Genomic DNA, 27,877 nt, shown 5'->3' on the forward strand with positions numbered 1-27,877 from the left:
TGACTTACTTCACTCAGCATAATACCCTCCAGTTCCATCCATATTGAAGCAAATGGTGGATAGTCGTCCTTTCTGAATGAAAGGATAAGTAATATTCCATCGCATATATAGACCACATCTTCTTTATCCATTCATCTTTTGATGGACACTGAGGCTCCTTCCACAGTTTGGCTATTGTGGACTTGCTGCTGTAAACACTGAGGTGCAGGTGTCTCGGTTTTTCACTGCATCTGTACCTCTTTGGGGTAAATCACCAGCAGTGCAATTGCTAGGTCATACAGTAGCTCTATTTTTAACTCTTTGAGGAACCTCCACACAATTTTCCAGAGGGGAAATGTGACCACCTTTGGTACCACTGTACCAGTTCACATTCCCGCCAACAGTGTAAGAGGGTCCCCCTTTCTCCACCAGGAAAAATTTAAAACATAGCAATTATACTCTCAAAGACTTTAGTTCTCCGTCTTCCCTTTTCCCACATTTTATAGTCTTGTAACTGAATTAAAAGCATAGGGCAATGAAGAGAAGAAATACACTGGAATGCAAGAGATTTGTACGAAAACTCTTGAGTTAGAAGCTTGTCTCTACCTGCCCCCCACCCCTACCTCACAGTAAACCAGAGAGGAGAAGAAAAAGCCAAGTAAACCATGAAAAAACAGTGACTTTCACCAGGAAAAAAGAATAAAAGAACTGTGCACAATGATTCTTATCATTGCATAACTAGTTTTTACATGATTTTAGTCCCTGTGTGCTCAGTTTTGTTTGGTCTTTTTTTTTTTTTTTTTTTTTTTTGGTCTTTTTTATATAGACCTTTCTATGTATTTTCCTAGTTCATGTGGTTATCTTTTTTATGGCAATTTAGTATTTCATTTATAGTTTAATCATGCCCCAGTAATTAGATATTTTTCTAGTCTAATAAAAAAAATTCTAAGCATCCTGGCAGAAACATTTTGTTTTTAGTTATTTTGATGGGAGGGCAGTATTATTGAGGTAATGTTCTCATGATCAAAAGCCATAATTCGGGGGTCCTTGGTGGCTCAGTCAGTTAAGCATCTGCCTTCGGCCAGGTCGTGATCCTGGAGTCCTGGGCTCCCTGCTCAATGGGGAGTCTACTTCTCCCTCTGCCCCTACCCCCTGATCATGTTCTCTTTCTCTCTCTCATGCTCACTCTCTCTCAAAATCTTTTTTTTTAAATCCATAATTCATTAAACATTCTTAAATATTTTCAGCTGATTCTCAAAAATTACACTATTTTAGGGCACCTGGTGACTCAGTGCTTGAGCATCTGCCTTTGGCTAGGGTCATGATCCCTGGGTCCTGGGATTGAGTCCCTCATCAGGCTCCCTGCAGGGAGCCTGCCTCCCCCTCTGCCTATGTCTCTGCTTCTCTCTTTCTCTGTGTCTCTCATGAATAAATAAAATCATTTTTAAAAATTATGCTACTTTATAACACTACTAGCATAATCTCAGGGCATATTTAATTCTCCAGCACCTTGTCAGCATTTGGTTTTTATCATTTTTACCTATTCATATCAATAAATATGAAGTATTGCCTCTCCTTTCTTTACTTTTTTCCCTAATTATATAAGTAACACATAATTTTTGTAGAATGCTTAGAAATACAGTAAACAGCGAAATCCCACAACCTGAATATAAGTGCTCCTTCAATATATATTATTTTTACTTAAAAGAGCTCCATCTTTTTTTTTTTTTCCTGTTTTCTTCTACCTGAAGAAAGAGAAGTTTGGGGCAGCCCGGGTGGCTCAGCGGTTTAGCTCCGCCTTAAGCCCAGGGCCTGATCCTGGAGACCCAGGATGGAGTCCTACATCAGGCTCCCTGCATGGAGCCTGCTTCTACCTCTGCCTGTCTCTCTCTCTCTCTCTCTGTCTCTCATGAATAAATAAATAAAATCTTAAAAAAAAAAAAAAAAAGTTTGTCTCTCAGTACTTTGAGAAATTAGGGCTAGGTTTTATTTACACCCTATGCACAGTTGAACAAAGTCCCATTTTCCCTAAAGATCATCCTTCCTCTACCCTTGACTTTGGAGGGATGAGAGTCTGAAGGAAGGTCAAAGTTGAAAGGTTAAAGGAAGTGACTGAGAGAGGTAGGAGGTAAATTAAAGTGTTGAGAATCAACTTTTAAATAGAATTTTTTCCTAAAAATTAGGGGCATAGGAAATCCTGCTTTTTATGTGGTATTTGGGACCCCACTTATTTTATTTTATTTAAGAAAATTTTCCAGACAAAAGAAATTCTACAGACTACTGGCTCAAAGCCCTCAGCTCTTTTTCTCTTATTGGTATGTGTTGATGCGTTTGGTTTATGGATTCTCAGAGTGTACTTTAAGGGGCCGTCCCACTAAGGAGAGTTACTATAGTCAGCTGACAGGAAGGAGGACTTGTGGGGTGGGGTGAGGCCAAGCCTTAGGAAATTCCAGAAAGTCTTAAAGTGTCTTGTCTTTTCTCCCTGCTTTTAATAGGCTCCCTCAGGCATCTGAGTAAACAGTGCTGAAATGTGATAAAAATGTGTTACAGAAGAGTATTTCAGTATCAGAATTCCTGGCTGTTGGGTATTTTTTTCTCTTTGTGTTCTTCTGCTTCCTTGAGAATTATTAGAGGAAACTCCTCCTTCTTCCTGTACCTCAGACTACTACTTGTAAAATGAGGATCACAAAATTTATTGTAAATGCATTTGAGTTTTTGTTATTCTCCATATTTGAGTGATTTGGAGTGAACTGGTATTGAAAGAAATGCTTAGTGCTTCATCTGGGATCTCATTAAAAGCTTTCCCATCTCAGAGTTGTGTTCCAGCATCAGTATAGCTGGATTTCCAGAGGCATTTCTCTCTCTTTTTCTTTAAGACCAAATGGCTTTGTACATTTACTTTTTTAGTGCTTGGAAGAAAAGAATTCAAGTACTGATAGCCTCATGTGTCAGAAGGCTTTAAAAAAGAAAAAGGCTCTTAACTTTATTTAACCTGAAGGTTTAAAGAAAGCTAGCAAAGATGGAAAATTTTATGCCTCTAAAACCAAAATAAGCCCCTGTCCTGGCAAGGCATATGTTCTGCTTCTAAATGGGTTTGCTCCCAGTAATGCCAGGGCAGGGTCTCTGCGTGAAACAGAGAGAGATTTGACTAAAGTACAGACAGAAAACTGAACTATCTGCAGTTGTGATACAACACATATTCTTGGAATCATATTTGAACTTTACCTTTAACAAAATATAAATATTTGAAATGATCCCTTTGTTCTTTTTTTTTTTTTAATTTTTTTATTTATTTATGATAGTCACAGAGAGAGAGAGAGAGAGGCAGAGACACAGGCAGAGGGAGAAGCAGGCTCCATGCACCAGGGAGCCCGACGTGGGATTCGATCCCAGGTCTCCAGGATCGCGCCCTGGGCCAAAGGCAGGCGCCAAACCGCTGCGCCACCCAGGGATCCCGATCCCTTTGTTCTTAAGGATACAGAACCCGTTCCCTTTTGCTTAAAAAAAAAAAAAAAAAAAAAAAAAAGTGTATTTCCAGGCTTTCCCCTTTTTGAGTCCAGAAAATTCTAATTTTTATAATAACCTTCTTACAGTGATGCAGCATTTGGAATATGTCTTTGGACTTTCCTTTAATTATCTGCAAATGAAAAATGCTTCGAAAATTTAAAAACGTGGATGGGGAAGGTGTCCTGCCAAATTTATCTTTTCATTTCAGCTGGTGATCTTCATTTCTAGATGGGGGGCTGCGCCTGGAGCACGAGTGTGTTGCATCATATGAGTCATGTGGATGTGGTTGATGTTGGTACATCTGACTTGAGTATGATATGGCAAGGTTAGAGTAGCTACAGCTTATTTTATTTTTTTAAATCAATTAATAACATAGTTAACAAAGCTGACTGGAGAGAAATTTTATTAAATGTATATCGAATTTGCAAGAAACTATTGCCATGGGTATGGTACAAACAAACTTGGCTCATGTTTTCTCTCTCCATTGGGGGCAGGGAAGGACTTGAAATAGTGCTAGTTCACAGCCTTAAACTTTACTGTGGAGTTATTAGTCCATTGAACTTAAAGGTTTAATAACAATGTTGAATACAGAATGATGCTGTTTTACTCTTTTGTCATACTAGATTTCAGGTATCTTTTCCCCGCTTCAAGCTATCTGGAAATAAACTGAGATTTGAATGATAGGATCTGGGTGAAGGTTTTCCTTACAAGCTGAATAAACATGACATATTCTGTGTGTACTATGTCTGGGAACATTCTGGCATGATCAATGGCCTCTTAGGTTACTTTTCCAGTCTTAAAAATTATAATTTGTGACTTTAATTAGACATCTACCCTAGAGATTAGAGAGATTAATGTAGTGATTTACAGGGATCACAAAATAATTTATTCAAAAAATCTGTACCATCCACATTTCTTTTTTTTTCTTTTTTTTTCTTTTTTTTTTTTAACCATCCACATTTCTATTCAAAAAACAAAAATGTGGTCCCTACCCTCAGTCGGCTTCCAGTCCAGTAGAGGGGACACACAATAAGCATTGGAGTGGAAGTGTGACCAGGTACCTTGGAAAGAGAGGAAGGACTACTTAGATTTATGTAGGAGGGGTAAGGTAGACTTCACTGAGAATATGTTGCTCAGCCTCCACTGAGTCTTAAAACAACAAACAGAAGGATAAAAGGGCAATAAGGGGAAGGGAACTCATTTACAATCTCATAGACCTCCCAGCTTTTCCTGGAGGGTACAGGTTGAGGAAGGGAAAACTCAGGGGCAGTAGGGACTAGATGTGGAACTGGTGATCTTCTGTGACATAAGAAGCACTTTAGATTTAGTTCAAGGAATGATTAGGAATTTTTAAAGCATTTTGAACAAGAGAGTAATATAGCTTTACACTGGGAGATAATTGCAGCTATCACAGAGACTTGATTGGAAGGTGTAGAGGAACCAAATAGAAATGTGATACAGTAGTCCGGGGAGAAGATGAAGATGTGAACCAAAGCAGCAACCTCAGAAGGGAAACAAACAACAGATCCTGCCATCAGGACTTGATGATTTGGGAGACATGTCAGTGTCATCTGGGACATGAGAGTTCCCCTCCATGGCTGGTTAAAGTATTTCGTTTCCTGGTGAAGCTGGTTAGACAGTGATGATTACCAAAGAGAATTACCTATATAGAGTTACTTATTTCTCCCTGGGCACCTGTGAATATGTAGTACTTCATATTTATAATGCTAAAAACACATTCTGTGCAATGTAAGAACTAATATACAATCTCATCTCTTGTGGATTTTATTAATAAAGGGGATTTGCAGACCTCTTCTTTGAACATTCATCAAGATTTCCCATCTTCTGTTTAAAGCTTATGGCTGGGTTTTGTTTTCTCAGCAGATTCTTCGGACCCAGAGCCGTAGTGCAGGTGGGAGGAGGATCTCAGAAAACAGCTATTCTCTGGATGATTTGGAAATAGGCGCAGGTAAGCAATGTTCCGTGTGTGTGCGTGTGTGTGTGTGTGGTTCCCTACGAAGTACTCATCAGTAGCAATACCTTTTAGCCTCAAAGCCAATGTTTTTAGGGGAAGAGTGGCACAAATTAAAAGGAAATATTTGTGACACCCAACGGGTATCCTTGCAGGGTTGGGAGGGGAGCACTGCTGACAGTTTTGGCTCTACAGTCATCTGGGGCTTGAGGGCTGCCACGGATGGGCGGCAGTGTCCTCTGTCAAGATTTGTTATCCTGTATTACCAGTGGTAACATAACACCTTGAGAGCATAATTAATATGTTTTGAAGAGGGCATTTACAGGCATTTCACAAAAGAAAAAATTAACAGGAAAATCATCAGCCTCCTGGCAAAGAAATGCAAATTAAAATGGTGTTGAGATCTAGTTTTTAAACTGTATTAAATAAGCTGAGGTGTTTATGTAATACTCAGTTATGGTAAGAGTTCTCCTTTTAGTGGTGGGAAAGTAAGTACATATTACCTAGTAAATGAGTTACATTCCTGATTTCCTTCTGTGTACCTTTAATAGAAGAAAATGATCACACCAGAATACAATAGCCTAAAATTTATTTATTTATTTATTTATTTTTTTAAATTTATTTATGATAGTCACAGAGAGAGAGAGAGAGAGAGAGGCAGAGACACAGGCAGAGGGAGAAGCAGGCTCCATGCACCGGGAGCCTGATGTGGGATTCGATCCCGGGTCTCCAGGATCGCGCCCTGGGCCAAAGGCAGGCGCCAAACCGCTGCGCCACCCAGGGATCCCAATAGCCTAAAATTTAGAATCTTGAAACCATTCACATCACATTCTATCTTCTGATAGAGCATGTTATTTGTATGTTTCCAGGTCAGGTGTCATCCTCTACATCCAACGCAGAGAAAAGCGAGAATAGGCGAACTCTGGACTTACCACGCCTGTCAGAAACCTCCATAAAGGATCGAATGGCCAAGTACCAGGCAGCTGTGTCCAAACAGAGCAGTTCCACCAACGCCATAGTATGTGTTCCGTATCATCCATTCCCTCATCCAGCAAATGGTCACTGAGCACAGAAACTAGAGATGTCCCCCAGACTCTGACCTGAGAGCCCTGCTCTCTCCCTGGTCCCTAGGCATTCTCCTTCCATGGAAATCCATCCTACCCTAGCCTCATCCATAATTCTTATCATGTTCTAATCCTGACTTTGCTTTCCTAGGCCTCATTCCCACCCCACTCATTTGTTTGTGACATTATCATCCAGTAATATCATTGAGAGTTATCTCTTCTACTTAATTTTTTTGTTGTTGTGTAAAAAGTAGTAGTCTGTTAGTTTTAACAGAAACACTTATTTTTGAGGAAAAAAGGAGAGAATACTGGCGGGAAATATAGGATGGATTTGACATTAACATGGGATGGGGAGGTTTTTTGCAGGTTTTTTTGTTGATAGAGAATTCATAGGATGTAAAATGACATACAATTCAGTTATTTTTAGTACATTCACAAGGTCATGCAGCCATCATCACTAATTCCAGAACATTTCCATCACCCCAAAAAGAACCCCATACCTGTGTAATCACTCCCAATTCCCTCTCCCTTCATCCCTTGGCAACTACTAATCTGCTTCTTGTCTTTATTGATTTACCTATTCTGGACGTTTGTTTTTTTTTTTATATTTGTTTATTTATTCATGAGAGACACAGAGAGGCAGAGACACAGGCAGAGGGAGAGATTTTATTCATTTACTCATGAGAGACAGAGAGAGAGGCAGAGACACAGGCAGAGGGAGAAGCAGGTTCCCTGCAGAGACCTTGATGTGGGACTAGATCCCAGGACCCCGGGATCATCACCACCTGAGCTGAAGGCAGTCAACCACTGAGCCACCCAGGTACCCTGAAGATACCTTTTTTTTTTTTTTTCCCAAAGATACCTTTTAAATGCCATTTACTCCTACATACACATGCATATAAACACTCTACATATATATAGATATGTATCTCTCAAACATTTGTTCCTTCTGAGATTTCAAAACACAAGCCATGAATCTCTTGGTGTCCTATGTTCTTGTTGATTTTTAAACAAATTTGGAAGAATAGTATTGAATTTTATGTGTTCCCAGGCAGTCTAAAACCAGTACCTCTTAGAAATCATAGCTTGTATTCCAGAAGTTGAGCCTTCTTTTCCTCACATTATGAAGTATGCATTCTCCAGCAGTATTTATCAATGAATAATTTGATCCGGGCCATGAATAATTTCATCCTGAGTGTTCACTGTGGTTTTAAGAAGAGATGATGCGTCGAACTCGATTGTAAAGTGGAACACCACAGGCTCATTATTCACTGACCGTGTGAAAATGAGCAAGGTTAGACTTCTCTTAGAAAGCAGGTCAGGAGATACAGCAAGCAGGTGATTTTTGGAGCTTATTTCCCTTGTTTCAAGATTTTGCTGCTTCTCTGTGCCCTCCTGCTATAAACATTCCAACCAGGTGACTCCCTAAGTGGAAAAACCTGTTTAGTGACCTTTAAAAAAAAAACCCTCCCAACAGAGTCTGCATTACAGTTCTCCTGCTCTGTAAATTTTAAGAGTTGAAAAGTCTTTAGGAATTCTTGTAAAAAGTACATCTTATCTCATCCCAGAAGAATTTCTCAGGCCCCTTACAGAGGATGGCTCTAACAAGGCACACACTCTGGCAGTGATTCTGGAGACGGGGCTTCAAGATGGGGTCAGGAATGAGGCTGTCCTGATGTGTTCTGCAGCACTGGCTGCCAACTCCTCCTCAAGGATGCTCCTCAAGAGCCTTGTCCCTTAGCCTGGGATCCCACACCCCCATCAGCACACTCACCCCTTTTCACTGGCCCTGGGGCCATAAATTGCCTGTTTTCTCACCCTGGCTAAAGAATCACAGGGAACAGAAAGGTACAAGACTTTCAGAAAGGTAGTAAACTAAAGGTAGGAATTGTCCATATTCATCTACCACTATAGTAATTTTGGATCTCGTAGATAAAGTTAAATATTTTGCTCCAAGTGTTCTTTGCAAGGAAAAAAAAAGGTAATTAGGCTTACTCCTTATGACCATATTAATACCTGCTTTTTTATGTTGAGGTTCTGTTCTGAGAAGTAGAATAAGATACGTCTCTAGTACAATGTATGAATTTTATGCAAAAAGAAGCATGCTTTTGAAAGTCTCACAAAAAAGGGTTGTTTTATGGTATCATTAAATACAATTTCAGTTTTTATATGTATGCATCATCCCTGTCTCTCTTTCCAGGCCGAGCATTTATATATATGGTCAGTATATTTTCTTGATTATTGGCACTTGGCATCTCCTTTCCCCTGCTCCAGAATGGTCTTTTCTGATAAAACTCACAAGCTTTGCATTCCCACAAGCTCTGCTGCTAGAGGAGTGAATCACAAGAACATTGTATGCTGGGGGTGGTTTCTGTGTGTCTGTGTTGATGTGTCTGTATTCTAATGAGCATCCAGTTTTAGACTAGTGTACAAATATTTAACTCTGAGGTGGGTGTCCACAAAGCCGCTTTTGTCATTTCACTAGTCAATGGGTCTTGCTTGTGAGAATTAGGGGAATGTTTTGACCCAAAGCTTCTTAAAAGAACTTTTATTTTACGTTCCAAATTTATTTAATAGATGTGCTATGAAGAGTGTAGAATTGTGAGATTTTTAAATTTTAGTTCACAGATTACTTTTATTTTGTAGAATGACTTGAGAGCCAATTGTGGTGAAATCAAAACTCATAAATTGGAGCAAAAGGAGAATGTGCCCCCAGATCCTGAGGTCTGCATCTCCCATCAGGCTGGAGAAAAGGTGGGTTGAAAAGTCTGATGTCCAGTTGCCAAAGGAGCATGTGTTCTAAATTAGATGCTTAAAATTAGAAACAACTCTAACTCTAGGCTGCAGAGTGTCTGGGAATTTGGTAACAGCTGCCAGGACAGATTGTCATTTTTGCAGGTCACATAATTTCAGTTGGGGAACTCTGCAACTTATAGCTGACCAAATAATGAACCTTCACTGGAAAATTCTTTTGCTCAGCAAATGATCAGATGGTGTGGAGCTAAAATCTGTTTTGATTAGAGATGATATCTTCAAGGAATTTATATATTCTTAATTTAACACATTTTATGCAAGACAATTTCATTTTTTCATTCAAACTATTTTGAAAGCTAGGCACCATGCTAAGTACAAACAATGCTAAGCTTAAAAGCTAAATATGAACAAACTATTCCATGTGGTCTTTATCTGCAAGGAAGCTAACAGGTAACAGGGTGGCTGTCATAAAGCAGTGTGGTAAGTGCTGTGAGAAGGCTCTGGGGCCATGGAAGCTCTGACTAATGACATTTAGCCTGACTTCTTCAAGAAGGTGATGTCTGAGCCAAGTCCTGAAGAATGTGTGGAAAGAGACCAAGTGAATAAGGGAAAGGTTGAGGAAAGAGAAAGAGAAAGAAGGGCATTCCAGGCAGACACAAACAGTTTTGGAAACCAGAGATCCAAACCAAGATGGCTTGGCTGGAACACAAGGCACATATAGGTAATGGAGAGAGACAGTGGAGGGAGGGCCACAAGGCAGGTCTTGAAAAGCTTTATATGCCATGCTTAAGATTTTGGATAGAATCCTGCCAAGGTGGAAAACCACAGGAAGATTTTAGATTTTTTTTTTTTTTTTTTTTTTTTATGATAGTCACACAGAGAGAGAGAGAGAGGCAGAGACACAGGCAGAGGGAGAAGCAGGCTCCATGCACCGGGAGACTGACGTGGGATTCGATCCCAGGTCTCCAGGATTGCGCCCTGGGCCAAAGGCAGGCGCCAAACCACTGCGCCACCCAGGGATCCCCACAGGAAGATTTTAAGCAAGTGTTTTATGTACCTACCATTCGGTGAATGGCTTGGTTGGAATACATAACATTTATGTCAGGTGAATTTATCATTTTCTTTGCCAATCTGTTACCCAGGTCTTTTTTGTTCTCTGGTCAAGATGATAACCAAATGTTAAGTTAGATGAGGAGAAAGAACTTTGACAGTGATTAATCACAGTGATTAATCTTAGGAGAAAAGCCATTGCTTCTGTTCCACATATTGATTGATACCCTTAAGGCCATTCTTCCAAAAGGTGAGGAGATAATTAAAATGGATTAAGAGCAATAGTTCTCAGATTTGACTATATGAGACTTTAAAAAGTATGATGTATTGACAGAACACCAATGGAAACTTAGGAAATGCACTACCTACTTGGACCAAGGTAGGCACACAGGAAAATGGTCTCAGATCAATGGCTACAAAATTTGAATTATATGATAGAACAGGGGAAAAAAATTAGAAAAATTAAATCTCTTTATTTTACAAAGATATATTGCCAAGTGTATGTTGAAATAAGGCAAAATATTTGGCAGCAGTGTGTTTCATAGTCATAAAATCAATAAATTACATATGTCCTTGCAACAGGGGGCTCATCCATGAGTCACATGCCATGTACAAAATGAGTTCTCTTACTAGACTACCTGGTTTTCTGCTTTTATTTTAATTTTTATTTATTTATGATAGCCACAGAGAGAGAGAGAGAGAGAGAGAGAGAGAGAGAGAGGCAGAGACATAGGCAGAGGGAGAAGCAGGCTCCATGCACTGGGAGCCCGACGTGGGATTCGATCCCGGGTCTCCAGGATCACGCCCTGGGCCAAAGGCAGGCGCTAAACTGCTGCGCCACCCAGGGTTCCCTGGTTTTCCTATTTTTAAATGGGAGATTGTGTTTTAAGAGTAAAAGGAGTTGGGATGCCTTGCTGGCTCAGTCAGTGGAGCATGCAACTCTTGATCTCAGGGACATGAGTTCAAGCCTCACATTGGGTTTACAGAGTACTTAAATATAAAATCTTAAAAAAAAAAAAAAAAAAAGAATAGCTGAGTTAAAATGTTACACACCATAAAAAAGAAATTTAAGAGAAAAATATTCCCAGCATTGAAATCTCCCCATTTTTCCTAGGAGCATAATTTGAGAAATGATCATCTAGGAAATAATATTTGGATTGTCCCTAATCTGATTTTGTGTTTCTTTCTTGATTGTCTTCACACTGATTTGAAACTGGAACTCTAAGGTGAATTAGAAGATCAAAACACTTTAATTATAGCCTAAAAGGGCATCAGTGTAACTAAACCATGAATTGAGGAGTGGGTGGGGAAGAACGGAGATCAAGACAGTACATAGTCTTCAAGTACATACTGCAGGTTTATAAATCCGTGGCTACCTTCACATTCATAAAATTTTTCAGAGCTTCAGTTGTCCTTTCATCTGTTTGCCTAGCTTTTGTTAACCGATGCCTAAGAACTATTTGAACTTCAGCTTACTACAAAGGGACATTAATGCTATGGTAAACTTGCCTGAAATAGAATATTTTGTCAAGGTATTGTTCTTCCCTTTCTCCCTCTTGTAAGTGAATTTGTGCTTTCCCTTAATAAAATGTTTGAGCAAAATCTCACTTGCTCTCTCCTGGCTATTCCTGCAGTGAAGTCAGCTGGTTGGGCATGTGCGATGATGTCATGATTGGCATTAAATTTACCCTGCAGGTTCAAGGTGACCAAAATTAGAGGTGAGAGAAGAACATCCTGGGATGGATGCACCTACTAATTAACAGGAATTGGAGAGCTTTTAATTTCTTTCATATCATTAAATGAAATAACACACAGAAAGTGATCATTCCAATATCTGGCACATACTAAACACTTTAGTAAATGTTGGCTGTTATTATAGTGGTTTGTTCTATGCCATGTCGGAATTCCTGTAATGAAAAGAGAGTAGGGATGCCTGGGTGGCTCAGTTGGTTAAGTGTCTGACTCTTGATCTCAGTTCAGGTCTTGATCCCTGGGGTCTTGATCTCAGGGTCAAGAGTTCAAGCCCCTGCATTGGACTCTATGGTGAGTGTGGAGCCTACTTAAAAAGAAAAAAAAGAGAGAGACTGAGAAAACAGCCATGCTAAAATTCAGGTGCAGTTAGCCAATGACTTAATCACCATTGTAAATTTACTCAGTACGTTAGACATCCTGATATAAACACTCAGCATTGCCCATAAAATCCCTGACATCTGAATGAAAGACTTTTACATAAAGACTACACATTAGGTCACCTATTGACCCTTCATTATTTTGAGTGTGTTGGAGGATACCTGGAAGGCCGCTGGGGCCACTAAAAAGGAGAGAGATAGTAGAAAGTTTGTATTTAAACTTGATGGCTTCTGGGGAAGAGATTTGCAAGTATACCTGAGATCTGCTGTTTTGTTAAACACTGCCATTTTGAGACTTGGGATTGAAAAGGAAAACTTGAAGATTAATACCGGAAGTTGTTTTTTTGGTAAATTTGTTTTTTAGCTATCAAAAGGTCTTCTGTACTGGCAGACTTGTTTCAGCAGAATATATCTGGTAGGGAAATAAGGAATTAGGAAATAAAGGAATGAAAATAGTTCCTAATGTGAAAACTTCATCTTGCCTTGGAGTGAGCTATAGTTATATGGTGAGGAGCTTTGTTCTCTCTGATAGAGGGTGTTGTTTTGTCTTTTTTTTTTTGACAGTAGAAAGATACGGTTTAGAAGTTCTTTTATAAAGGGAGATGATGCACACTTTTGGCAGTTGAGTGCAGTCTGTTTCTCCCGTTACTCTGTAATTGAGAGGCATGTTAATATCCTCATAAAAGACATTTTGCTGCCTCTTGTTTAAATGCTCAGCTGTTCTGGGGCCCGTTATTTCCCCCAGGCAGCCAGTGACTGACTAGCGTCAGCAGGTTTTTATGGCATTAACAGCAGTTTGCTCTTTTATTTTTAATGTGATTCTTAATTCCTCCCTTTTGTAGGTCTCCGCAGCTGAGAATAGCCTGGCAGTCCATTCCACTCCTGCTGAAGATGACTCCCGTAAGCATTTGTTCTTAGATCTGGAGGGTGAGGTTCTTGCTCTGTATCCTGTATTTGGTCTGGGAATGTCCCCCTTGCTGTCCGTGCTGAGAATGTAGCAGACTAAATCCAGCAATTTAGCTGATCAAATCTTTCACTGGATTTCAAGGACTGGTGCTTGCATACCCTTCACACATTCCATGGCTTAGGGAGAAGTTAAATTTGATATGACTACTTGGGGGCAAACTGAATACCTTTGGTGCCTCTCTCAGTGAACTTACCCTGCCTTTTGTCAGGGTTCAGGCTATAAAAACTAATTTTGAAGTTTCATTTTAATAGGAGTTTGGCCAAGAAAGATTTTATTCATTTACAGGGATAAAGAATTGGCATTTAAGTAACCTTTTGAAAATATATCTTTCTCTGCTTATCTACATGTGTACCATTGTCTGCCTTCCAGCCACGTTCTAGAGATTTCCCTTTTGGTGCTGAATTTTATCACCTTTTTATCCATTCCGAGCCTCACTTTTCTCAAAAACAAAAATTGGTGGGTTTTTTTCCTTACTATAGCCACTTTTGATTCTGATTTTCAGTATTTCTTTTAATATATATGGATTTCTAGCTTCTCTCCAGGTTAATTACTAGGCATTGAAAACTCAGCAACTAACGTAGGAGTTTAACAAATCTCTAGTAAATCCTACCTTAAAATTTCAGAGAAATTTGCTGCTTGAATCCAAGAACATTCCTTTTGCAGTCATTTTGCTTAGACTAGAAATTTTTCTGAGTTTTGACTAGGTTTGCAAAACATTTGAAAAATAAGCCTTAATCTTTTAGTATGTTGTTGACTTAACTCTACATTTTAAGGAATTCTTTTATGGTTCCTTAGTAGCACTTTTCTGTGTTCAGTTTTCCACACAGTGAATATATTGCAGGAAATTAACTAATGCAGGTGACACATCAATGATTATGAAAAAAACCTTCATGGAATGTTTTTCCAAACGTATCTCCACCCATAGATATCTGCTATAGGACTGATCAAAAAGACCACATCAGATTACACACACATATGTACACAGTATGAAATTTATACCCTCACATTCATTTTTCCAACTTCAATTGAAGCACCCCAGAAGGAGTTATTGGGGGTGCTAACTACCAAAGAAGCTATCAACATCTACAAACAGGCTTTAAAAATGACAAATACTACAAGAGGAGGGGGGAAGAAAGCTCTTCTGATAGGGTGATCTGGATTCCTGCTGTGTGTGGCAACAGGTGAAAAAGTCTCCTAGCCCAGAACCTAAAAGCATAGCTTTTAGCATTAGAAGAGCTGTGTTTTTCTTAGTGTTGAAAAGACCTGACCATAGTGGAGGTGCCAAAACTTTGAGGAGGAACTCTTTCTGAGATTTCCCCTGAGACTATAAAATGTCTTCCTTTTGTAATTCAAGCAGGTAACTTCCAGGTCAAGAGTGAGGCCCAGCAGCCTGTCCATCCCAAGCCACTAAATCCAGATGCCAGAGCCTCCAGCCTTTCTGAAAGTTCTCCACCCAAACCAGTGAAGGTATGATAACAATTTCTATCAGAGCCTTTAGACATTGGTTTACTAATAGAGCTCATTGCACCTTCTATCCTTATATTCATTTGAACCTGTTTTTACTTTCCTGGGGAGGAAAACATCAAATAAGGGCATACTTAAGCCTATCATTTTTCCTAGAAATTTTGTTTTCTTCTGCTCAGATGTTTTTGAGCCAGGAGGGGAGAGGTTCACTAATAGCTCTTAGTTTGAAATCTGGAAACTTCATGAAAGCTTTAAGGAAACCCAAAGTTAAAGAAAATGATGGGGATTTTTCTTGAGGGAAGCCCATAAATCTGTGAATGGGCAAAAGATCACAAAATGAGAAATTCAAGAAATTAAAAAATGATCTGTTGAATAAGATCAGCCCATTGGATGGAGACATGTATGTCGACTTAAAGAGGGTGGCTCCCTGGTCTTTAGAACTGGATTGTAACATAATCAGTGGCTAGCTTCTTTAAAGAAAGAACATGTACATTGCAGCAGGGGTTGGCCAGCCAATTTGCTGTAAGATGGGGCATTCAAGTTAACACTTATACTACGGTATATAATATTAGATGTTAGGGAAAGTCCAAAAGTTTTGTGCCCTAAGAAGACTTCAGTAGGCTATTCAATCTCTGGCCTCCTTTTATCCATTAGTTTTTTAAAAAGTCTTTTCCCTTTCTACATATAAATAATCTCATGTCTATATTTGACCTTTATAAAAATAAAGGTCAAAAAATAAAACCCAGTACCTACTTTGGACTTTATTACCTAACTTTTTTTTTTTCTTAAGATTTTATTTATTTATTCATGAGAGACAGACAGAGAGAGGCAGAGACACAGGCAGGGGGAGAAGCAGGCTCCACGCAGGGAGCCTGATGTGGGACTCGATCCCGGGACTCCAGGACCATGCCCTGGGCTGAAGGCAGGCACTAAACCACTGAGCCATCCAGGGATCCCCTACCTGACTTGTTTTAATGGAATGCTTTGCTAATGCAGTCCCAATTTAGCCATTTGGATTAATAACCAAACAAACCCATACTTCTTTAGTATCTTCCTCCTCTGGTATTCTCTTAAGTAGCTGGGTTTTATTTAGAGAGTTCTAACATTTGAAAGAAATGCAATAAGTAGAATTAGTGGGCTTTTTTTAAGATTTTATTTATTTATTCGTGAGAGACACACAGAGAGGCAGAGACATAGAGGGAGAAGCAGGCTCCCTGTGGAGAGCCCAATGTGGGACACAATCCCAGAGATCCCAGGATCACGACCTGAGCCAAAGGTAAACACTCAACCACTGAACCACCCAGGTGCCAGAATTAGTGTTTTTGGTGGTTTGTAACTGCCCCAACTTCATGCACCCATCAGCCGCACTTTTATCTCTCAACTCTGGGCATATTTGGTGCCTTGATGAAAGTCCTAGTGTACAAAAAGGATGAAGGTAACAGGACATAGGTGAAGGTTTAGAACAAAAGGAGGAAAAGGGGAGAATCCAGAATTTAAAGGGTGAATTTAAAAAGGGAAGGGAGAGGGGTAAAGAACATGAATGAAAATTTTATGGGAAGCTAGGATTTATGAAGGATTTATGAAAAGGAGCAAAAGGTGAAGAAAGTAGCGAGAGAAAGTGAGTAAAGGGAGGAAAGATAGTTAATAGTGATTGAGCTACATGCGTATTCAACATGACCCCCCTCTTCTGGCCTTAATGTTCTGCTCATGCTGTCATCAGCACTTTCTTTGTCCAGTATCTGGAGTCCAACGAAGTAGCAACTGTCATGGGGTTAATTTCTTGTCCAACAGCAACCCTACCCAGATGTGAGTCCTTGGGTTGTGGTTCTGGATCAAGAGCAGCCGGAAAATCTGACTTGGCCATGGACTGAGGGATTAGGGAAGTTCCGTGGCTTGTCTAAGAACTAAAATTTGTTCTTGGGTGTATTTGAATTCTCAACTCAGTCTCATTTCCCTCCCTCAACTGCTAGTCAGACTTCTTGGTGCTGGGTTGGACTTTTGAGGTCCCTCCTTGATTCAGACTCCAGGCTCTGAGCTGCTGAGTGAGTAGGGATAGAGTGCACCCCACTTAGGTCCTCCCTAGCATACCAGAGATATGAGGAGGTGGAGATGAAGCTCCCAGACTCATGCCTATTCTTTGGCCCTAGTCACTCAGCAGTAGAATGCAGACAGGTCTGCTTTCACCAGACATACACCTCAGGTTTTGAACATTTTATAAAGTTGGCCTGGCTCCCTATGTTTGCCTATCGTCCAAAACTCAAATGATTATGGTGTACAGATGCAGATGGGATTCAATCACATCTCCACTTTTATTTAAGGGTAGTTTATTTCCTCCTCCTCAAATTTATCCCTTACATTCTGAAGGCAAGTATATATATACTTTAGTGTTTATAGGAAGACCTGCTGGCGTAACTGGTCTCATGGCTATAGACTATGCAACAGAAGTTATTTCTCCACTTGGGGAAATTACATACAGCTAAGAATAAACTTGTTCACTCAGAATAGATTTTTAGGTCCCACACATCCTGGAAAAACTGTTCCTTAGTGCCTATGTGTCTATTATTGAAAAATAGGACATCTAAGGTAGAGATGCGATTCATTTCAAACTTTAGCTTGATAAAGTAAAAAAATGATACTGGTCCTTACAAGTAAGAGTTTTATTCATCTATTCTGAACACTGGTCAGCGCAGTTGATGAGACCTGGTGCTAGTGAAATTGAAGTTGCAGGTTCACTCTCAAAAAAGATGTTCTGGGAGCAGAGCTCAGGGGACCTTGTGAGAAAGATCAGGACCTTTCTACTTAAGATACCCAGAGGTCTCTTAGGCTTTATGTCCTTCCATTGAGAGAAGTTATCCCCTAAATATTTCCAGGAGGAAAGATAGGAAGAAGGCGAGGACATGTGGCCAGCTCTGGGTACACCCACTTGTCTCCACTAGGACAACCAAAGCTTCCCTGACTGGTCCTGCTGATGGATGTGGAGAGAAAACATGGCAGACTGCATGAGAGGACACTCTCTCTGTGCCCTGCTAGTGTTCCTTCCTCTATGGACAGGGTAGGAGGTTTTATGCTATTTTGCAAAGCTATTGGAATTATGCTAGAAAGGCATCTAGAATCTTTTTTTTACTATCTACATTATTACTGCTTTATCAGAACACTAACCTCGACATGTAGAGCAGTCTATTTAAGATTTATCTCCAAAATGTTGTCAGAAAGTTTCACAGAAAGCCAGGGGAAGGGTTAAGGCTGCACAGAGCTGGCCCAACCATTTACTGTATGTGAAGAATTTCAATCTAATTACCTAGATATTTTGCACCAATTGGAAAGGAGGGAATGAAAGGCATTTTGTGGTGTTCTGCGGGATGGAAACCTGACATCAATACATAATTTTCTTCTGATTTCACCATGTCCAAAGGCTAGTTAGCTTCACTGTCTGTTGCCAGCTCTCCCCACCAATATATATGTGTTGTTTATATATTATATATATATAAATACATACATATCTATAATCTCCCAACTACACCTTTCATTGAACTGAAATATATATGTAAGGCAAGAGGGTGAAAGAATGTAGATGAAGCCATACACATTTATTAGAAAAATAGCTTTGTGGAGATGCTGATCAACAGAGGACCTGTAAGATCCCTCATATGGAAAAGACATGACAGTGTTTATGAACATCAATTATGTATATATTACCTCATTCATTCCTAAATATCTCAAAGATACTATCTACATATTTTAATTTGAAATAAAGTGAGGACCGTAGTTTGTTGGAAGTGCTATAGTGAGTTTATTTTCATTTGGGTTAGCATCTGCTCTTGTCCCCAAAGAGTTTCCTTTAGTTACGGAAAATTACGTGCCAGGACAATTTAGAAAATGCTCTTTTGGTTTGTGAATCGGGAGTTCTGAGTTTTAATTTGAATTCTGTTAATTGACCGTGTGAGCTTTGATAAGGAACCTGACATCCTGGTGCTGTAGTTTCTATATGTGAAAAAGGGTGAGGGAGGAGAGATGAAAAACATCTGACCAAGTGAAAAAAATATATTTTAAAGATTAAAAATGTCTAACATTCTAATACTGACAGCGTTTTAAACATGGCTGTGCCAAGTCCGAGCATGCCATGAAGGCATGGGCAGGATATATGCCAGGCCTACCATAATGGTAGAGATTTTTGGGCACTGACTATGCTTCCTGTCGTCTGAATAGACATGGGGGCAATTACAGAAAAGTGGCTGAGAGCCCAGGACAGAGGAAGTAAAGGGGAGGCACAGACGCAGCCACTCTGATTTTGGCATTTTACCAAGTTGGGATCCTCTTGACTTTATGAAACCAGAAGGCCCTTGGGCAGCTGCCACATAAACATTAAATAATATTGAAAAGGATCTGTGTAAAAATTGGATAGGAATAATGGGACTCTGGTAGGTCTGGTTAGTTAGAAGCTTGTGATTAGTCAGATGTTTGGGCTAGCAGTCTATTAATTTGATGTTGAGGAGGAGGAATGGCTTTTCACTTGCGTGGGTGAAGGCCCTATTCAAGAGAGAGCCATTGTGGGTCAGGTGTGGGAGATAATAAGACACTAAAGAATTGTTAATGAGACACTCCTTGTGTGGGTGAAGGCTCAGAACAGCTCGCTCTCCTGAACTGGGCCATGTCCCAGCCTCAGGTAGAGAGGAGTGAGGCTGCTTTCGCCACAATTAGCCGAATTACTTGCAAAAGAGAAAACGTGGCCTTATTCTTGGCTCTGAGTCTATACCTGAGTTTCAGCTCAGCTGCGGTAAAGTGCTCCAGGCCGCCCCCTCCCCAAATGCTGTGTATTCACTGAAGGTTCCTGTTTGTCTCTTGCAGCTTCTGCTTCCTGCTCCTCCGGTACCTAATTTCTGCTCCTGCCTTCCACTTTCCTAACGTGAGCTCAGCTTTCAGCTTTCTCTCAGGTTCTCCTTTCTGTTCCCGGGGCTGCACCCTCCTCCAGTGTGTCGTGTGTGTGTGTGTGTGTGTGTGTGTGTGTGTGTGATGGAGGTGTGCTCAGGAGCTCCAGTCCCCATTTGCACAGGAATGCCCATCTCCTCTTGTACCCTGGGAGATTCCTGTCCCCTGCTCTGTCTTCACTGACCAGAATGAATGCTGTCCTCCTAAGGGCTAAAAAAAAAATACGAAAGCCAACCTGCAGCTGAAAAAGATTTTCAGTCTGAGAAATAAATACATTGACCTATGACTTTTATATCAGGTGAATTGTGATCTGTACCAGCTCTCTCCGATGCGGTCAACTGAACTATTATACCCAAATTTTATTTGGCATTTTAATGGATTTCCTGCATGCTAGACAAGGACCTAGTTCTTTTTAGAGCAAACCTAATTAAAACTATGCATTGACATCTCTACTTAATTCTGTCTTGTTAGAAGTGTCATATAAAAATTCTGAGCTCCCAATAAGGCCCTAATTACTTCCAACAGTATTCAATTACAATAACATTTGATCATATTTAAACACCTCCCTTACGCTTGGTAAACTGGGTCAAACTGGTCTTTGATTCTTAGGAATGGAAGGAGGCTGTTGAGCCATTCCACTCAGTTCTGTTCCTTTGTTCTTCAATCCCTTGATGCTATTTGGGAGTTTACCACTAAACTCTATTAAACTCCCATTTATAGAGATTTCCCTTTATGGCTTTTTTTTCCCCTCATTTTCTACTTTTGTTTCCTGTCCAGATCCACGTGGAAAACCATTCCTATTTTTTGCTTTACCTCCTGGTAAATCATGTAGCAAGTGAATCAGCAGTCTGAATTTTTAATGGGACTATTTTCAGGTTGTTGTTGTTGTTGTTGTTTTAATGAAAGTTCTGTCTTCCCCATAACCTAGTTTATTTTTGGCTTATCTTAACCATTCAAGTCCTGCACCTTGGGACTGATTTGCATTATTTACCACCACCTGAGTCTTGGCTGCAGAGCCTCCCCAAACCCTTGGCCCTACCCAGGTGCCTGTGAGAGCTTCCCAGCCACTGTAACCCAAGCTGCTCCTGCATTTGCTGGATAAGGTGTTTCTGCTGGGGCAAGTCAAGAATTGTTTACATACACCTAGGGACTTCTTACCCCCAGCCCCTAGTAGCCATGTAACCATTTCTTTTTTTTTTTTTTTTTTTTTTCATGTAACCATTTCTTATGTAAAAACTTAGCTGTTAGAGAATTCTGACTTTCCTCAGTGCTATACTACCAACTATTTTATGTTTAGGATTGGGTTTACCAGCTAAAACAGCTCTGCCCAGGCCACTCTATTCCACACTGTACAGTTCATGAATTCCCAGTCTATTATGATCTTTCACTCCCCATTACAATAGGTTTATTCTCCATTGTTTTCATGTCTTTTGTTTTTTGTTTTCTAAGTAGGCTCCACACCCTGTGTGGGGTTCTAACAACCCTGAGATCAAGAGTCCATATACGCTCTCCCAACTGAGCCAGCCGGGTGCCCCTCTCCATTGGTGTCCAAGAAGATGATAGAACCAATAGCTTTGTTGGGCTATGCTTTCTTCTGGAGTCCTAATAAAATAGTTTGTCTCTTTAAAATGTTTACATTTATATGTCAGTTTTGACTTATTTAAAAATATTGTGCCTAATGGATAAAATATTATGCTAAATTGCTCTTCCTCTCCTTTAAATTTATCCAAATCTGTTCTTATAAAAGTCTGTCCTGCTTTTACCAGGCAGTTGAATCAAACAAACTTCTGTGCGTGATGACATTTTCTCCTCTAATTTCCTGTCCGTGGAACCATTTTGTGTGTACCTTTGTGCGTGTATGGTGGCTTATCCAAACCTTCCTCTGTAGTCCAGCCTCAGTGGCTGCTACCCTTGGGGCAGCCAGCCAGTCGGGGAAAGGGATTCAGGAGAGCTTCCTGGCCTTAAAAAGTCAGCTATAGCGTCATAACAGGCTTAGTGTTCCTATGAGAATTGACAGGTAAGGGAGCCCTTAGTTAACAAAGTAAAACCGGGGCACATCTCAGCAGAGGACAAACTCATCCCTGCCTGTGCTAATGTTACCGTTTTCATTCTAGAAATTTCAGGCACCTGCAAGAGAGACTTGTGTGGAATGTCAGAAGACAGTTTACCCCATGGAACGTCTCTTCGCTAACCAGCAGGTGTTTCACATCAGCTGTTTCCGTTGCTCCTACTGCAACAACAAACTTAGGTAAGCCGGACCAGAACAGGCTGTTTGTGTCATTGGACCACCAAAGGGAGTCTTTGGTTTTTAGAGTACTGGTACTAGAAGCTATTGTACAAGGAGTGTGCTATTGAAGGTCCTTGAGAAAAGTTAAAGTACCATTTACTTTTGGTGTTTGGTGTTGGACAAATATTTGGTGTTTGGAACTTCTTGGTACATTGATACTTTACATGTTTAGTTTACATGGAGCTTAAATCCTATGGGTGGCAGGTAAAACCCCTGTGACTTAAATTAGCAGAAGATTCCCCCTTGGTCTCATAGAATCACAAAGTTTAAAAATCTTTAGAGTATACTTGTCTAAGCCTTTACTTGAAAATGTCCCAAACACTGTATAAATGGTAATAATAACCATAATAATAGACCCTGAAGAGCATGTATTTCTGAGAAAATAATTATGTATCATTTCTTCCAAGTAACTCAAAGTATGGATAAAAATGTGACAAATTGGGGCACCTGGGTGGCTCAGTCAGTTAGGCATCGGAACTCTTGATTTTGACTCAGGGCATGATCTCAGGGTCGAGGGATCAAGCCTGTGTTGGGCTCTGCATTCAGTGTGGAGTCAGCTCCTCCCTCTCCCTCTGTTCCTTCCCCTCCCCCATTCACACACGCACCCTCTATCTCTCAAATAAATAAAATCTTTAAAAAAAGAGGGAGAGAAATGTGACAAATTTGGGACATCTTCCATATTAACTCATTTTAGTCATAGAGTCTTAGAGAAGAAAGTAACTAGGCTAGTTACTAGGCTAGTCACTTCCTCCAGCTTTCTTTTCAGAGTAAACATTCCTTCTAAAATACTCTTGAAAGGTGTGCTGGCATCTGTGTGGCACTTCCACAGGGAATGATACCTAGCTCCCGTGTAAGATCGCTCTAGCTTGACCACTTTCCCTTCTGCTGAGCCAAAATGTGCCTCTGTAACTTCTATTCATTGGTTCTTCTGCCCACAGTATTAACTTTTTTCTCCAAGACATATTTTTCTAAGTTTCTGAATTTTTATATCTCCTCTGTGGAAATGCTATTGTTTTTATATCCCCTTTAAAATTTGTTATCCTGCAAGAGACACCAAATCTCCTAAAAGCCTGTCCAGCACTGATACTAGAGTAGATTTACCTCCTGGCTACTGCTTACTGTGCTCCTATTAACCATATTCAGTCACTAGCATCTAGTGAGTTCAAACCATTTGCAGAGCATTATACCTACTCCTGTAGAGGTGTACTTTTAAATTATAACACAAATGGGAAACACGGAGGAAAATGATTCAACTTTGTACAAAGGAATATTATTATAAGTAGCTATAGATTGTAAATAGGAAATCTATGAGTGGTTGGAGAGAGGTGGGCTTACCTAGGGAAGACTTCCTGGAAAAATAGTTGTTGTTGTTGTTGTTGTTGTTGTTGTTGTTGTTTTAACAGTTTTGGCAGAAGGGAGTGAAATCATTTGAAAATAGGGGGATGTAACACATGAAGCCTTGTGAGGGTTCGGGCCTAAAAATGAGCATGTTTTTATAAGGGTAATAAAACAAATGTGCTTGAAAGGGAGAGATAAAGAATTCCAGGTGATGTGTTTTTAAAGATACTTTTCTCACTTAACATCTTCTGAGAACACTGCAGTTGCCAAATTTCAGCCTGCTAGTATAAATGGGAGCATACAGATCTATTAACTTTATGTTCTTTTTCTCTTAACAACAGTCTAGGAACATATGCATCTTTACATGGGAGAATCTACTGCAAGCCTCACTTCAATCAGCTCTTTAAAGCTAAAGGCAACTATGATGAAGGCTTTGGGCACAGACCACACAAGGATCTGTGGGCAAGCAAAAATGAAAATGAAGGGACTTTGGAAAGACCAGCCCAGCTTCCAAATGTGGGGGAAACCCCTCAGAGCCCAGGGGTAGAAGATGCCCCCATTGCCAAGGTGGGTGTGCTGACAGCAAGTATGGAAGCCAAGGCCTCCTCTCAGCCAGAGAAAGAAGACAAGCCAGCAGAAACCAAGAAGCTGAAGATCGCCTGGCCGCCCCCCACTGAACTTGGTAGTTCAGGAAGTACCCTGGAGGAAGGGATCAAAGTATCCAAGCCCAAATGGCCTCCCGAGGATGAAATGAGCAAGCCTGAAGCTCCCGAGGATGTAGATCTGGATCTGAAGAAGCTAAGACGATCATCTTCGCTGAAAGAAAGAAGCCGCCCATTCACTGTAGCAGCTTCATTTCGAACCACTTCAGTCAAGAGCCCAAAAATCTTGTCCCCACCTATACGGAAAGGCTGGAGCATGTCAGAGCAGAGTGAGGAGTTTATGGGAGGAATGACAGCAGAAAGGAAACAAGTGGAAAATGCCAATACCTCCGAAAAGAATGGTAGTGTGGGAAAAACAACCCGGCAAAGCCAGGAGATTGGAGGAGGGGAACCAGGGAGGAGAATCAAGGAATATCATGGTTTTGAGATGGGGAGTGAGAATCTTATAGAAAATGGTGCGAACGTAGATGAAGAGGATAGAAACCTCAAACAGCAGTCTCCACTAGAACCCAAGTCTACAAATTGGTCCAGCTTTGCAGACAATACCTCCCCTAAAGAATTCACGACCCAGAATCAGAAATCCCAGGATATGGGATTCTGGGAGGGAGAATCAGTCAAAGAGCTGTCTGTGGAGGAACAGATAAAGAGAAATCGGTACTATGATGAGGACGAGGATGAGGATGAGGAATGACCAACTGTAAATGGTGCTGGGCCTTAAATTTGTGTTAGTGTTAGCGAGCCGCTGCCCTTTATCAAAGTGATGCGCATAGACAGGTATCTTGCATGAACCAGAATTTATGTGGAAGTCATCTTGGAAGAGTTCTTGCTTCAGAAAAATCCCATACTGCCGCTTAAGTGAACCAATTCTAAGTGCTAGAGGTAATATTACTTAAGTTCTCTAATTTAGCAATAATGATATATGTAAGTGCTTTAAAGTCTTATGGTGAGGGGGGAATATGCCAACTGATACAGTCCAAACTCCACTGTATTCCCAAGTAGCAATACAGAATAGATGGTTAGTAGCACAGTGTTACACTAAAAATTCAATTATGGAATTAGGGAACATTCAGTAGGGGTTTAGGGACCTAAACATTATGACTGAATGCACTTTAGTATAAAGGGCACAGTTTGTGTATTTTCAAATGAATACCAATTTAATTATTTAGCATTCATCTGTTAAGAGATCAAATATTTAATCTTTAAGACTTTTTTTTTAGGTTAATTTTCTTACTCTGATATGTATGGGGAATTTATTGCTATGCATCCATTCTCTAAACCACACCCTGAACTGGATTATTGGGCTATAATACAACCATTCTTTGGGAGCACTTTTTGAGCACATTTGGTGCTTGGAGAGATCCATTGTCTTAAATAAGCTCTGATATTTGCCAATGAGTTTGATTCCACCCCAAGTGATTCCTTTTTTCTTTGGTGGTATCTGTGCAGCTCACAATTTACTGAAAGCTGCAGTATTTTTATAAGATCTTCTGTGTCGTTTGCCATGTTGCATGTTAACGCAAAGTGAGGAGTTTAAGGAGGAATAACAGAAAATAACTGCCTTAAACCACTTGAGCCCAGACCCCTCTTCCCCAACCCTATATTCCACTTCTGATATCTCCTTTCTGGGACACTAGTTATTTTTTTTAAAACTTTTCAGCTCTGAAATGTATTGATTTTTATGGCAGACAGTATTTCCAGGGTGCAATTAAATCAATTATAGGCTTTTTTTGGGGGGGAGATGGTTTTCTAGTAGTTAAGGCTTTGGAACATTATAAACTTGAGTACATTTGTTGTACATAATTGATATTCCAAACTGTATGTGGGGGAGAGAGGTATTTTAAGCTATAGACTTTTCTTTGTACTGCATTTTTAGAGATTTAGCTCTAATATTTTTTAGAGATGTAAAATATTCTGCTTTATTACAGTCTTGCTTAGTCTGAAACATTTTTATTCAATAAAGCTTTTAATTTACATTTGAACTTTTCAGTGTTCCTTTTCATTATTATTTCACTTTGTGACAGTCTCCGAAGGGACCTCCTTTTAATCGAGCAGTTTGGGAAGAAAAGGCAAATGGATCTGGTGCATTTTAAGCGAAGAGTAGTGTTATGAGTATATCTCACCACTAGGTGGTAGTGTTGGGTCGATCCTGGGCCCTCATCTGCCCTAAAGGAGGACAAATTTTTCTTAAAAAATTGAGGGCAACTTGCGTTAAGAAAAATTAGTGTGTACATTCAAAATGAGCTGTTTGGTTTCACAATTCAAAATCTGATGTTTTTTTCTTTATTGTTAATTGTACTCAATATTTAATAATTCACCTTTCAATTATGCCTAACATGCTAAAGGGAATTTCCAAATGCCTCTACGTGAAAATGGATTTGCTTTCCACTCTGGGCAGAGGCATAGTTGGTTATTTCATTTCCTTGACTGTAGAGGCAACTGCCTCAAAAGTTAAAGCACTTTTTTTGGGATCCCTGGGTGGCGCAGCGGTTTGGCGCCTGCCTTTGGCCCAGGGCACGATCCTGGAGACCCAGGATCGAATCCCATGTCGGGCTCCCGGTGCATGGAGCCTGCTTCTCCCTCTGCCTGTGTCTCTGCCTCTTTCTCTCTGTGTGACTATCATAAATAAATAAAAATTTATAAAAAAAAAAAAAGTTAAAGCACTTTTTTAAAAAAATGGAAGTGTGGGAGTGTGAGTTTTCTTGGAGATAGGCATGGTTTTTGAGTCATCCATTACATTTTCCAGGGTCACTGTATGTTCTAGGGTCTTGCCTGGTCTTCCAAATGGATGGAAGGGTACTACTTTCTGCTCTTGGCCCCATCACAGGCTGAAGTCATTTAGAAAGCCCTGTTCACTGAACAATTAATCCAGAAGCTCGTTTAAAAAAAAAAAAGATTTTTATTTATTCATGAGAGATAGAAAGAGAGGCAAAGACATAGAGTTAGAAGCAGACTCCATGCAGGGAGCCCAATGTGGGACTCGATCCCAGGACTCCAGGATCACCCTCTGGACTGAAGAAAGCAGGCTCTAAACTGCTGAGCCACCCAGGCATCCCAACCCAGAAGCTCCTGATGGCATCCATAAAATATCCAACCCTGGCTTGAGTTTATTTATTTATTTATTTATTTATTTATTTATTTATTTATTATTTTCTGGCTTGAGTTTAGCTACCTTTACTGTGTGATTAGCTACTACTCCAACCCATTCACAGGGTACTCACCAAATCTACTGATTTTATACAAAAAAGTCTGAGTGCGTATGGCTGGTATTTATGGATCTTAGTTGAATATGTCACCATATATCAGATATGCAGGGACTGCAATTACCTTGAGAAGAACCGCTTTCTTTGCCTTTCAAGAGCTATGTAGACATAGGTACACAGAGTAGAAACAAGGCTTCATATCAATATAATAAAGGTTCTTATCAAGAGAATGACCAGACAATACCAAACATTCTTAGAAAACAAAAGAACCTGTAGCCAAACAAAGTGTTTTAGCTCTCTGAAGGCAGCTTGTTTGGGCTTGGTATGTCAGTGATGGGAACAGGATGATATGTTTTTCTGTTAGTGAAGCAAGAAAAGGGGCCCACTCGGGACCTGAGATGGTTAAGGAGACTCTTCATGACTACTACACAGCCAACTTAGTTCCTTCCACCAGCTTGCTGGTTGGATCACTCCTGGACAAAGTGAAAGCTGCACAGTTTGCTCTCATTACATGTTTGTCAACTATATATTTTCTAACAGCCGAGATGTTGAGAAATGGTACAAATGTGGTTTTGGGG

At 40.1% G+C, this 27,877-nt stretch overlaps 1 protein-coding gene across 6 annotated transcripts in view; it reads left to right on the forward strand.

The window, feature by feature from the left end:
• The window catches only part of LIMA1 (LIM domain and actin binding 1), an 89,091-nt gene extending 63,013 nt beyond the window's left edge, over nt 1–26,078 (forward strand). For 2 of the 6 annotated variants that reach the window (XM_072797947.1, XM_072797948.1), the window contains exons 5-11: nt 5,368–5,455; nt 6,328–6,476; nt 9,169–9,276; nt 13,298–13,355; nt 14,777–14,889; nt 21,927–22,060; nt 23,779–26,078. In XM_072797947.1, coding sequence (XP_072654048.1) covers nt 5,368–5,455; nt 6,328–6,476; nt 9,169–9,276; nt 13,298–13,355; nt 14,777–14,889; nt 21,927–22,060; nt 23,779–24,790 — 1,662 coding nt within the window. In that variant the 3' untranslated portion in view covers nt 24,791–26,078. The remainder of the gene's footprint in view (nt 1–5,367; nt 5,456–6,327; nt 6,477–9,168; nt 9,277–13,297; nt 13,356–14,776; nt 14,890–21,926; nt 22,061–23,778) is intronic. The other 4 variants (XM_072797950.1, XM_072797952.1, XM_072797949.1 and 1 more) reach the window with 3 other exon arrangements.
• Nucleotides 26,079–27,877: the final 1,799 nt, after the last annotated feature.

The sequence above is a fragment of the Canis lupus genome, chromosome 25 (genome assembly GCF_048164855.1).
Source record: "Canis lupus baileyi chromosome 25, mCanLup2.hap1, whole genome shotgun sequence".
Taxonomy (NCBI): Eukaryota; Metazoa; Chordata; class Mammalia; order Carnivora; family Canidae; genus Canis; species Canis lupus.